General features: G+C 43.3%; 1 protein-coding gene across 1 annotated transcript in view; it reads right to left on the bottom strand.

Moving 5' to 3' along the window:
• Positions 1 to 13,176, bottom strand: part of LOC121535216 (translation initiation factor eIF-2B subunit gamma) — a 66,583-nt gene extending 53,407 nt beyond the window's left edge. Inside the window, exons 1-3 of the mRNA XM_041842057.1 lie at positions 12,871 to 13,176; positions 12,420 to 12,581; positions 3,144 to 3,301 (exon numbers count right to left, since the gene is read on the bottom strand). Coding sequence (XP_041697991.1) covers positions 3,144 to 3,301; positions 12,420 to 12,567 — 306 coding nt within the window. The 5' untranslated portion in view covers positions 12,568 to 12,581; positions 12,871 to 13,176. The remainder of the gene's footprint in view (positions 1 to 3,143; positions 3,302 to 12,419; positions 12,582 to 12,870) is intronic.
• Between the last annotated feature and the right edge of the window lie 284 nt (positions 13,177 to 13,460).

Below are 13,460 nucleotides of genomic sequence, written 5' to 3'. Positions count from 1 at the left end.
ATCTGGCTGGACAATGTTGTATACTGTCAACAGCTGGGATAATCCCCCATTAGCTGAAGTCACAACATCAGATTAAACCGATTTGCTAGGCAGCTCCTAATGGTTAAACACATAGCACTCATTTCTATTTCTGAGTCCCAAGTTAACCAACCACCAAAAGTGGCAAAAAGCCCTTTGTTGCTGCTGGTCAAGAGGGACGGGTCTGTCTGTCACCCCACACGCTGTCCGGTCGGGCAGTCGGTTGGTGGGTCGGAGGCGGACTGAGGGTTGTCAGACAGTCAGTAGGCAACTCTGTGGGTATGTTCCAAATGGCACCCTATTCCCTATATAGTGCACTACTTTGAACTGAGCCCTACGAGCCCTGGTCAACAGTAGTGCACTAGATAGTGAGTAGGGTGCCATTTGGGACGCAAAATGTGACACTGGAATGGTGTCAGCTGGAGGATTATCTGACAGGGTTTGTGGCCTTTCAGCAGGCCTGATCTCTGGTGGTTAGGTCAGGGCCACCCACACTGCCTGCCTGCCTCCCCTGCCTGGTTCTGCCCGGCTGCCCCAAGTCCCTGTTCCCCCCTCCCAGGCTCCCTCCCCTCTCAGCCAGGTGAGACCACCCTGCATGCAGCACTGGAGAGAGGAGAGAGGGTGTGCTCTCTCTCTATCTATCTGACAGGAGGGCCTGCACGCTATTCCTGCTGTCTCTACACAGTCCACAGACGGATACACACACGGCACGCACAAACACACACATTGTGCACATACACACACGGAGCACGCACACACAACACGCACGCATGCTCATTGAGCGGACTGAGCAATCAGCCAGACACCTCTGGTTTCAGCAGTTAGGCAAAATCTCTGCTGAGCACTCAACTTGCATTTACAGTTGAGACATTCCAGTGACAACTGATCTCGATTTAACAGTTTGGGTTATGTGTGCATGAACAATAATGCGGAGGGATGCTTTTTTCAATATGCATTTTGTACTGTAGATAACGCTAATAATATCCAACAATATTTAAAATTGCATTACAATAGAATTAGTTCATAATCATTCTTATCCATACCTCATCACCAACACATGCCCAAAAATGAAATATCAGAAAAAGATTGACTGGTTCAAACTTGTTTTAGCCTTATTCAAGTGTAGTCTCTTTTATTGTATGCACTTATGACAGAGGGGGGAGCTCTACCAAAAGCTGTGTGTGTGTGTGTGTGTGTGTGTGTGTGTGTGTGTGTGTGTGTGTGTGTGTGTGTGCGTGCACATGGGAGGGAATAGCAAGAACTCCTGACCTCCTGCTCTCATTCAACCATGTCTCCTGTGTCCCCACTCACATGAAAAGCCTGCTCTGTGTCATACATACTGCCCAAATCACAGGCAAACGTCAATGTGGCTTAATGCTTTATCACTGCACTGAACACATAGTCCTTGTACATTCATCTTTTTTCAATAGGTGACTTTAGGCAGATGGAATTTACAGTATTTAGTCAGATACACCCATCATTCTCCAGGTGCAGTGTGTTCGTGTTGATGGGAAGGTCTGGGAGGGGAGAGACAACAGTGATTCCTATGCAGGGATTTGGGTTTCTTCTCTCATCACCTCAGTGTCTGTTTGTGTGCTGGGGGACTATGCAATGCAATGCCTTTAATCTACGTGACTGTGCTGGATTAGGAATAAAGGCATGTGGAGGCACTGGGAGGGAAGGAGCATGCTGGAGCCAGTCCCCTTCTCTCCCTGGAGGCCAGCTGAGTCGGCTTGGTTCTGTTTGCCCCCAGACAGTCAACGGATATGTCTGTGTTTTTGTAATGTGGCTTTACTGTAAGTTTAATGCAAACAGAGAGTCTGAATAGGGGCTTATGATGAGCCACACGATCACTCTTAAGTCTGAACTTGTCTTAATACTTTATACAGTTACAGTACAACATCTCTGGTTTACTTACTCCTTACTAGAATAAATCAATGTGTATAAAACCATAACAAAAATCATTGAATATGATCTAATTTGGACAACAACAACAACAAAAAATACCAAATATAGAAAGATAGGCAACAGTCCATATCTCTCCCTTCTGGACCCCAGTGATCCCAGATCCCCCAACATGTCTCCAAGTCCCGGCTCCAGAATACTACAGACCAGGGTGGGTTTCAGAGATCCGCTCCGTGCGTTGGACAGCAGCGGGCTGCTTCTGACATCATCTGTTTGAAGAGCAGCAAGGGGAGGGGGAGAGAGGGGAACGGCTGTAGGGAGGGAGTGGGGGAGGCAGGTTTGCAGCAGGTGAAATGAGGCCCTTCGCTTAGCCGGGGCCAGGAACGCACGGCTCAGTGGTCACCCAGAGGCACACAGGATCTCCTGCTTCAATAGCCTCGCTGACCTTTCCATACTGTGTCCAGGTGAAACATGGGGCACCTGTCTTCTATAGGCTCATTCTGGGGCTAGTAGTACCCTCGCTCCTTCACTGGCTGAACCACCTTCCCCACACGGCCTAGTACAAACACTGACACTCTGTGAGAACATTTGTCCAGGCATTTTCTCAATTTCCTTCTTTCAAATTATCAGCCATTATCAGCCTAAAGCTGACTCTGTGCCCCCCAAATACCAAAGCAATTAATCACTGATTCCACCTTATCAACGAGGTGCTCTCCTATGAGACCGTGTTGACTTGGACTGTTGGACATACAGTACACTAATGTGGTCTGTATTGATATGCTTGTACAGTATATTGATACATAAACCATATTCAAAATGACACTAAAAACATTAAAATCTCAAGTTTACAATAGGAATGATACACTTAACAGTATTTACTGCTAAAAGTCGAATTTCAACCTGAAATCCGATTATTCAACGCCACATTTTTTTGTGTGCAAATCTCCCATTGACTTCATTGCATGACTTGTGTCAACTTCCTAGTAATACACCCATAACTCAAGGTTAGGATTTATCCCCCAGGAGCATCAACATTAGATCCAGCCAATGCGTGGGCAGAGAGCAGCCAATCTGGCTATGAGATCAACTGTCTATATATGTGGCCCTATTGGCACCTTATCCTCCTTATGGGCCCTTGTCAAAAGGAGTGCACTATGTAGGGAATAGGGTGCCATTTGAGATGCAAATTCTGAGATCAACTGTCTGAGTCTGTGACCCACCTTGATTTTCTGCTGGATGTGTCTGAGGGCGTCTGCGGTGCCCATGTCAGCATCCTCCTGGATACACACTATGTCTAACTTCATCTTCACATCCAGCTTCATCTTGGGGTCTGTGCTGATCATCTTCTGCACCTCTTTGGTTGTGATCACAATTACCTCTATAGAGGACAAACAAAGACATTTAGGAATACTAAACCCAGTCACTCCTATGTGACAGGTAGCAGAATATACTACTTACTTACTGGCAGAATCTTGGAAAGTATTCAGACCACTTGACTTTTTCCACATTTTGTTTTTACGTTACAGCCTTATTCTAAAATTGATTAAATATTTTATTTTTCTCAGCAATCTACACACAATATGCCATAATGACAAAGCGAAGACAGGTTTTTAGAAATGTTTGCAAATGTATTATAAGTATTCAGACCCTTCGCTATGAGACTCGAAACTTAGCTCAGGTGCATCCTGTTTCCATTGATTGTCCTTGAGCTGTTTCTACAACTTGATTGGAGTACACTTGTGGTAAATTCAATTGATTGGACATGATTTCGAAAGGCACACACCTGCCTATATAAGGTCTCAGTTGACATTGCATGTCAGAGCAAAAACCAAGCCATGAGGTCAAAGGAATTGTCCGTAGAGCTCCGAGACAGGATTGTGTCGAGGCACAGATCTGGAGAAGGGTACCAAAAAATTTCTGCAGCACTGAAGGTCCCCAAGAACACAATGGCCTCCATTTGGAACCACCAATACTCTTCCTAGAGCTGGCCGCCCAGCCAAACTGAGCAATTGGGGGAGAAGGGCCTTGGTCCGGGAGGTGACCAAGAACTGATGGTCACTCTGAGAGAGCTCTAGAGTTCCTCTGTGGAGATGGGAGAACATTCCAGAAGGACAACCATCTCTCCAGCACTCCACCAATCAGGCCTTTATGGTAGAGTGGCCAGACGGAAGCCACTTCTCAGTAAAAGGCACATGAGAGCCCGCTTGGAGTTTGCCAAAAGGCACCTAAAGATTCTCAGACCATGAGAAACAAGATTCTCTGGTCTGATGAAACCAAGATTGAACTCTTTGGCCTGAATGCCAAGCATCATGTTTGGAGGAAACCTGGCACCATCCCTATGGTGAAGCATGGTGGTGGCAGCATCACACTGTGGGGATGTTTTTCAGTGGCAGGGACTGGGAGACTAGTCGGGATTGAGGCAAAGACGAACGGAGCAAAGTACAGAGAGATCCTTGATGAAAACCTGCTACAGAGCGCTCAGGACCTCAGATTGGGGCGAAGGTTAATCTTCCAATATGACAACAACCCTAAGCACACAGCCAAGACAACGCAGGAGTGGCTTTGGGACAAGTCTCTTAATGTCCTTGAGCGGACCAGCCAGAGCCTGAACTCTGCCTAGAAGGTCAGCATCCCGGAGTCGCCTCTTCACTGTTGACGTTGAGACTGGTGTTTTGTGGGTACTATTTAATGAAGCTGCCAGTTGAGGACCTGTGAGGTGTCTGTTTCTCAAACTAATTTCTAAGTGACCCCAAACTATTGAACGGTAGTGTATGTAAATATATTTTCAGTTTTTATTTTTTATAAATGTGCAAAGAATTACCTGTTTTTGCTTTGTCATTATGGGGTATTGTGTGTAGATTGATGAGGGGAGGGGAGGGGGACAATGTAATCAATTTTAGAATAAGGCTGTAACGTAACAAAATGTGGAAAAAGTCAAGGGGTCTGAATACTTTCCGAATGCACTGTATGCATTAAATCATTCAAAACACTTAAAATGGAATCTGTGCGTCTTTGAACACATCGAAAACATTGTCTTAACTGCATAAATGTTTCTTCCAAAGTAGTTTGCTTACTGTTGCTGTATTTAGCCTTGTAAAAGCTAATTGCAGGGCTTTGCTAGTTGGCTGCTCACAGTAAATACTGCCACACATGAAGTTACTATAGGGACTGGGAGGGCTCTGACTAGACTAAGTATTCCAGGTGGGATAGTATGCATTTTCGTGCTTCCTATCCAAATTATCTACAGTGCCTTCTGAAAGTATTCACACCCTTGACTTTTTCCACATTTTGTTGTGTTACAGCCTGAATTTAAAATGTATTACATTTAGATTTTTTTGTCACTGGCTTACACACATTTCTGCTGAATGTCAAAGTGGAATTATATTTTTCTAAGAAAATTTGAAATGTGAAATGTCTTGAGTCAATAAGTATTCAACCCCTTTGTTATGGCAAACCTTAAGTTCAGGAGTAAAAATGTGCTTAACAAGTCACATAATAAGTTGCAATAATGGTAACTTTAAAACAGTTACAGAGCTAAATGGCTGTGATTGAAAACTGATGATGGATCAACAACATTGTAGTTACTCCACAATAGTATCCTAATTGACAGAGTGAAAAGAAGGAAGCCTGTACAGAATAAAAATTTTCCAAAACATGCATCGTGTTTGCAACAAGACACTAAAGTAATACTGCAAAAATGTGTCAAAGCAATTCACATTTTGTCCTGAATACAAAGTGTTATGGTTAGGTCAAATCCAATACAACACATTACTGAGTACCCTGCTCCATATTTTCAAGCATAGTGGTGGCTGCTTCATGTTATGGTTATGCTTGTAATTGTTAAAGACTGGGGAGTTTTTCAGGATAACAAATAAAAGGAATAGAGCTAAGCACAGGCAAAATCCAAGAGGAAAACCTGGTTCAATCTGCTTTCCACCAGACACTGGGAGATGAATTCACCTTTCAGCAGGACAATAACTTAAAACACAAGGCCAAATCTACACTGGAGTTGCATACCAAGAAGACAGTGAATGTTCATGAGTGGCCAAGTTACAGTTATGACTTAAATCTACTTGAAAATATATGGCAAGACCTCAAAATGGTTGTCTAGCAATAATCAACAACCAATTTGACAGCGCTTGAAGAATTCTTTAAAGAATAATGGGCAAATGTTGCACAATCCAGGTGTGTAAAGTGCTTAGAGACTTACCCAGGAAGACTCACAGCTGTAATCGCTGCCAAAGGTGCTTCTACAAAGTACTGACTCAGGGGTGTGAATACTTATGTAAATTGACATTTTATTTTCAATAAATCAGCAAAAATGTATAAAAACATTTCACTGTCATTATGGGGTATTGTGTGTCGATGGTTGAGAAAAACATATTTATAATTCAGGCTGTAACTCAACAAAATGTAGAATAAGTGAAGGGATATGAATACTTTTTGAAGGCACTGTAAACCCCATCACCAACCGTTTTTTGTGTGTCCCATCACCAACCGTAAATATAATATAAACTCCTGTATAATAATAATAAATAATAATAATATGCCATTTAGCAGACGCTTTTATCCAAAGCGACTTACAGTCATGCGTGCATACATTTTTGTGTGTGGGTGGTCCCGGGGATCGAACCCACTACCTTGGCGTTACAAGCGCCGTGCTCTACCAGCTGAGCTACAGAGGACCTGCATAACCTGCAACATTACCCATGTAGTTTATTTGTTAATGTTTCCCTGCTAAAACACATTTTACATTGGTCAGACATCACGGAGACTGACAATCCGGCTTAATGAATACCGCAGCAACAATAAGTGCTGCGATATCGCCTCTCCTGTTTCCAGACATTTTATGGAAGTAGGCCATAGAACTGATGACAAGCAGTGTATTGGTATGGAAAAGGTTTGGGCTAAACGTAGAGGTGACAATATTGAAATAACTCTTCTGCATAGAGTCCTTTTGGATTTTCACATTAGGCACACTATACCCAGGTGGACTTAACGAGGAGTTGGATTTGGTACCTTTTCTGTGATTAAGCTAGTTGTTGTAGGAGGGGGGAGGGGGGAGGTGGGGTGTCTGAATCTAGCTTCTATTGTTAATTCCTATTTTCCTGTAACTACAAAGCCCAATGTTTTTCCAATGCATTATTATAAAAAGTTACTTGGCATTTTATGACCTCCGCCACCAAACAAGACCAAATTTGGTCCAGGCAGGACCAAATCTCAACCAATCATAGACGTTTATGTTTCACAAGTTTGCACAGGAGAGCTCAGTACAGTACAGCACAGAACAGTAGAGTAGAGTAGAGTTCAGTACAGTACAGTACAGTACACTCAACTCTAGTGTGCTCTACTGTGTACTGTACTCTACTCCACTCTATTGAGGAGTACAGGACGGTACTATATTTGACTGAACTATACTATTTTTCTTTACTGTATTTTTGTATTTGTATTTATTATGGATCCCCATCCTGGGGTCCAGCAAAATTAAGGCAGTTATAATAAAAAAAATTTTTACATTATAATAATTGAATAACAGATTTCACAGCACTAAGTGTGTGCCCTCAGGCCCCTACTACCACATATCTACAACAAATCTATGTGTACGTGTGTGTATAGAGCGTATGTTATCATGTGTGTGTATGCATGTGTCTGTGCCTATGTTTGTGTTGCTTCACAGTCCCCGCTGTTCCATAAGGTGTATTTTAATCTGTTTTTTTAATCTGATTCTACTGCTTGCATCAGTTACCTGATGTGGAATATAGTTCCATGTAGTCATGGCTCTATGTAGTACTGTGCGCCTCCCATAGTCTGTTCTGTACTCTAGTGTACTGTACTGTCCAAACTTGTGAAACATAGACATCTATGATTGGTTCAGATTTGGTCCGGTCCGGTCCGGTCCACCGGACCAAATCTGAACCAATCATGGACGTCTATGTTTGGGCCAAATGAAGGCCGGTCCAGACGTATGTAGACGTTGAAATCAAGGCTGGTCCAGACCGGACCAAAAAACAACATCTGTGGACGTTGAAATCAAGACCAGGGCGGACTGACCAAATTTCAACTGCTTTTCAATGTCTATGGACATCTGGTGTCGGTCGGTGTTCAGTGCGTGAGGATGCTGGTTACAGTAAATGGAAAGAGGTGACATTAATTGGAGAGGGAGAGTAGAGAGAGAGAGAGAGAGAGAGAGAGGGGGGAGGGAGGGAGGGAGGGGTTGTCCAGACATTTAACACTCTTGCTATGACCACCAGACAACAGAAAGAGAAAGAAAACAGTTATCAGCTGAACATAACAGTATGCCAGTGGAAGGGAGGACAGTAGCAGGTGACAACTGTGGTTTGCCATGATTTCCCATTGTAGCCAATTCAATTACAGAAATTCTGTTACCCATTTTCAGAAATTATGTTACCGATTTGGTAACAGAATTTCGAGTTTAAATCACTTAATAATTCATAAACAAAATTGATATCAGTAAAAACACTATAACTAATTGATAGGTCTACCTTTACTTGTTACTTCTGTGAACTTGTACTTGTTACCAACTGGCAAGTGTCTTCACTGACATTTTCAACATGTCCCTGACTGAGTCTGTAATACCAACATGTTTCAAGCAGACCACCATAGTCCCCGTGCCCAAGAACTCTAAGATAACCTGCCTAAATGACTACCGACCCGTGGCACTGACGTCTGTAGCCATGAAGTGCTTTGAAAGACTGGTCATGGCTCACATCAACAGCATAATCCCAGAAACCCTAGACCCACTCCAATTTGCATACCGCCCCAACAGATCCACAGATGATGCAATCTCTATCGCACTCCACACTGCCCTTTCCCACCTGGACAAGAGGAACACCTACGTGAGAATGCTATTCATTGACTACAGCTCAGCATTCAACACCATAGTGCCCTCAAAGCTCATCACTAAGCTAAGGATCCTGGGACTAAACACCTCCCTCTGCAACTGGATCCTGGACTTCCTGACGGGCCGCACCCAGGTGGTAAGGGTAGGTAACAACACATCTGCCACACTGATCCTCAACACGGGGGCCCCTCAGGGGTGCGTGCTCAGTCCCCTCCTGTACTCTCTGTTCACCCATGACTGCATGGCCAGGCACGACTCCAACACCATCATTAAGTTTGCCGACGACACAACAGTGGTAGGCCTGATCACCGACAACGATGAGACAGCCTATAGGGAGGAGGTCAGAGATCTGGCCGTGTGGTGCCAGGACAACAACCTCTCCCTCAACGTGACCAAGACAAAGGAGATGATTGTGGACTACAGGAAAAAAAAGAGGACTGAGCACGCCCCCATTCTCATCGACGGGGCTGTAGTGGAACAGGTTGAGAGCTTCAAGTTCCTTGGTGTCCACATCACCAACGAACTATCATGGTCCAAACACACCAAGACAGTCGTGAAGAGGGCACGACAAAGCCTATTCCCCCTCAGGAGACTAAAAAGATTTGGCATGGGTCCTCAGATCCTCAAAAGATTCTACAGCTGCACCATCGAGAGCATCCTGACTGGTTGCATCACCGCCTGGTATGGCAACTGCTTGGCCTCTGACCGCAAGGCACTACAGAGGGTAGTGCGTACGGCCCAGTACATCACAGGGGCAAAGCTCCCTGCCATCCAGGACCTCTATACCAGGCGGTGTCAGAGGAAGGCCCTCAAAATTGTCAAAGACTCCAGTCACCCTAGTCATAGACTGTTCTCTCTGCTACCGCACGGCAAGCGGTACCGGAGTGCCAAGTCTAGGTCCAAAAGACTTCTCAACAGCTTCTACCCCCAAGCCATAAGACTCCTGAACAGCTAATCATGGCTACCCGGACTTTGCACTGCCCCCCACCCCATACTTTTTACGCTGCTGCTACTCTGTTAAGTATTTATGCATAGTCACTTTAACTCTACCCACATGTACATATTACCTCAACTACCTCAACTAGCCGGTGCCCCCGCACATTGACTATGCAACGGTACCCCCCTGTATATATAGCCTCCCTACTGTCACTTTATTCTATTGTATATATAGCCTCCCTACTGTCACTTTATTTTTACTTCTGCTCTTTTTTTCTCAACACTTTTTTGTTGTTGTTTTATTCTTACTTTTTTGTTTAAAATAAATGCACTGTTGGTTAAGGGCTGTAAGTAAGCATTTCACTGTAATGTCTGCACCTGTTGTATTCGGCGCATGTGACCAATAAAATTTGATTTGATTTGATTTGATTTGATTTGAAATGTCATTATCCTCCCTCCTCATGAGGGAGAGAAATTAGAAAATATCTTAAAGATGTGTTTTTTTGGTAACAGAATTTCAAAGCACAAGGCAATGTTTCTTAAACGTACAGAAGGCAGAGAAATGATCCTAAACTAAATATAAGTGTTGATATTAGTTGGGAGAGGTCTTTACTTCAACATTAGTGTTTTCATGTATTCAAATACCTTCTAAGAGTTTTTATGGTTGATGTTTTCTATCTATTTTCCATCCGTTTGACAAGAAATCAAAGCCTTTGCTTATTGCAAATATTTTGGGTGGAAAATGGTTGAAAATGTACATATGACTTAATTTCTCAAAAACATTCACTCTTAGCTTTCATCTGACACCCAATTTGACATTCTCCTATGAACTTCACATGTTGGTGCTCATGGGTCCTTTTACATGGAAATGACCTTAGGCTACTTCAACACTAACGACAATGAGGAACTCGACAAGAAATCATAAAAAAATCCTCCAAAATCCACTCACTCCTAACCAGACACAACACACCTTCCAGAATACTGACACTCTAGTGGAGGGCCCTCATGTGCACTTTACTGAAGCACAGAGGAGGCCAAGAACAGCTTTCCCAGACCACAGTGGATGGCTATTACAACTAGAGAGGAGTCATATATCAAGCCCTGGGCCATATCATTAGAGGGGAAAATAGTGCTCTCTATAACAATCTTAGTCATTTATCCCCCAATAATTACCTCTGACTTATCATTACCCAAATGCAGCCTGACTGTCTGAGCTACGTAGAGGCCTGGCAGCAAACTGACTCCACTGCCGGGACCTATAAACACTGTAAATAGGTCTACCCATGCATTCACTTTGTCTTAACTGCAAGTTTCTTAGCTAGACTCATGTATTCCAAAAAACATGTTAGCTAGGCTATAAGCCAACGCCTTATGTTCTGAAACAAATACTAAGTAACGCACATAGGAGTAGGAGACCAAGGTGTTGTAAATGTGGTATACGTCCTTAAATAATGGCTCTGCCACTGTCAGCCCTAGAGCAGTACTCCTAAGTGACCTTTATTGTGCCGTTGGTTCATGCATCAACAAATATGGGAAGGATCATCAACTAGATTTAGCCACGTAATGATTTTTATTGAGTGGGTGGTCGGGGGGCCGGAACATTTACATTTTACGTCATTTAGCAGACGCTCTTATCCAGAGCGACTTACAGGAGCAATTAGGGTTAAGTGCCTTGCTCAAGGGCACAGACAGATTTTTCACCTAGTCGGCTCGGGGATTAGAACCAGCGACCTTTCGGTTACTGGCACAACGCTCTTAACCACTAAGCTACCTGCCGCCCCAGTCCCCGCTGTGGGGATCCATAATAAATGCAAATACAAAAATACAGTAAAGAAAAATAGTATAGTTCAAATATAGTACCGTCCTGTACTGTACAGTAGAGTAGAATAGAGTGGAGTAGAGTTCAGTACAGTACACAGTAGACTGCAAATCATTTGTAGACTGCAAATTGACAGCAACAAGCCCAAACAGTTATAATATTTGACTAAAACATAATAATTTCAAACCTTGCTCACATTTGTATACGATCGCATGTGTCTCTCTATTATGCGTGGGAATACTTGGGAACAGAGTTCCAAAAATAAAATCAGTTTCTTTCTAGCTCAGAAAACTTGGGGGGCCAAATAAAACCACCCATGGGCCAAATTCAGTTGGGGAACCCTGGAATATGGTGTGGGTGGGGATGTTATTGGGGCACACTGTAGAGTACAGCACAGAACAGTAGAGTTGCTGGCCTGCTCTGTCATGTGGGATGAGGTGAGATGGCACTGGCCGTGTTATCCATACAGTCTTAAATAACATGGAGAAGTGGTATCTTCACTCTTCAATTTAGAACTGTTGCATTCAGGTCATACATAAATGTGAATATCTTTTACATTGTTGAAGTATTTAGCTGCTTTGTGTTACCTTGAAAGTGTCATTACAGCCTGTAAGAGGTGTCTGAAGCAGTAAGACTGGAACCTTCTACAGTGTTTGCACACTACTGATACTGCCCCCCCACCCCACCCCACACAAACACACACACACACACACACCTCTTATTCTGAAAACAGGAAGCATCTACCAGAGGGAGTCTACTTGGTAGTTCTAGTATCAAACACCATGATTCTGGGATTTAATTTGACCATGACAAAAAGTGCTACTGTAATACAACAAAGTGGGTTTGATTGGATAAAGCCATAAACATAGAGAATATTACCTTCAAATCCCACTCTCTCCAGCAGGTTGAGGGGGTACCAGATGAGGGGCTTGTTCCCTACAGGTAGCAGAGGTTTGGGGGTGTTGTAGGTCAGGTCCATCATACGAGACCCACCACCAGCAGCCATCAATACTGCCTGCAGCTCCATCTTCTGTTATACACCTGGGACACACACACACACCAGGGGTCCAATTTATATGACCACATCAACATGATTGTACTGATAACCAGACTTGCTCTCTTGCTGACGGCATACAGTAAGCAAGTTCCTGCGTTATCCCAAAAACGTGACCCAAGCACACCACACAAACGGTCAGCTAGCTAGTTAACGTTACCTTTCTAGCTAACAGTTCAATGGCTAACAAACTGATTCAGTACTTGCAAGCAGTAATACCAATTGACAATGTATGGCTCCCAGTAGCAGATGAAGCAAATCACATATGTGACCTACCTTTTGGAGAACGTAAACTGGTTTATTCAGCAGCAACACACTCGTGACCCAAATGACAGCGCTGTGCTGTCACTAGTGTTCGCAAGCTGGCTAACAAACGTTAGCTAACAAAGAGTTCGCTATCGTGAAAGATTCCACAGTCTCAACCGAGATCAAAAATTTCGTGAGCTTATTATAATATGTACAGACCTTGACCGATACGTGGTAATAACTTTTTGTGGATCAACAAAATTGTATTAGAGACAGTTCGATTAACTGACTAGCACCATGCTAGCTTGTATGATGACACCTCCCTACCGTTGATGAAATCGGTCCGGGAGAAAACTACATCTAAAAACGGATATTTGGTTCCTACAGTCATTGGTCAGAATGAAACAATTCAGGATTTACACAGTCAACAAAAACAACACTATCAGTATCCTCATCATCATCAATATGTTTGTTGTTTATTTTCTGTGAGAATGAGATAACATTAGCCTTTTTCATATGTCTGCTGTTTTACATTTTATCCTTATCACAGCTTTTTATCTAGGCTATTGCCATAATTTGCTATTTGGTTGACATGCTAATTTGAAAACTTTGATGCTTAA

This window comes from Coregonus clupeaformis, chromosome 21 (genome assembly GCF_020615455.1).
Source record: "Coregonus clupeaformis isolate EN_2021a chromosome 21, ASM2061545v1, whole genome shotgun sequence".
Lineage (NCBI taxonomy): Eukaryota > Metazoa > Chordata > Actinopteri > Salmoniformes > Salmonidae > Coregonus > Coregonus clupeaformis.
This window is presented reverse-complemented; position numbering and strand designations above follow the sequence as displayed.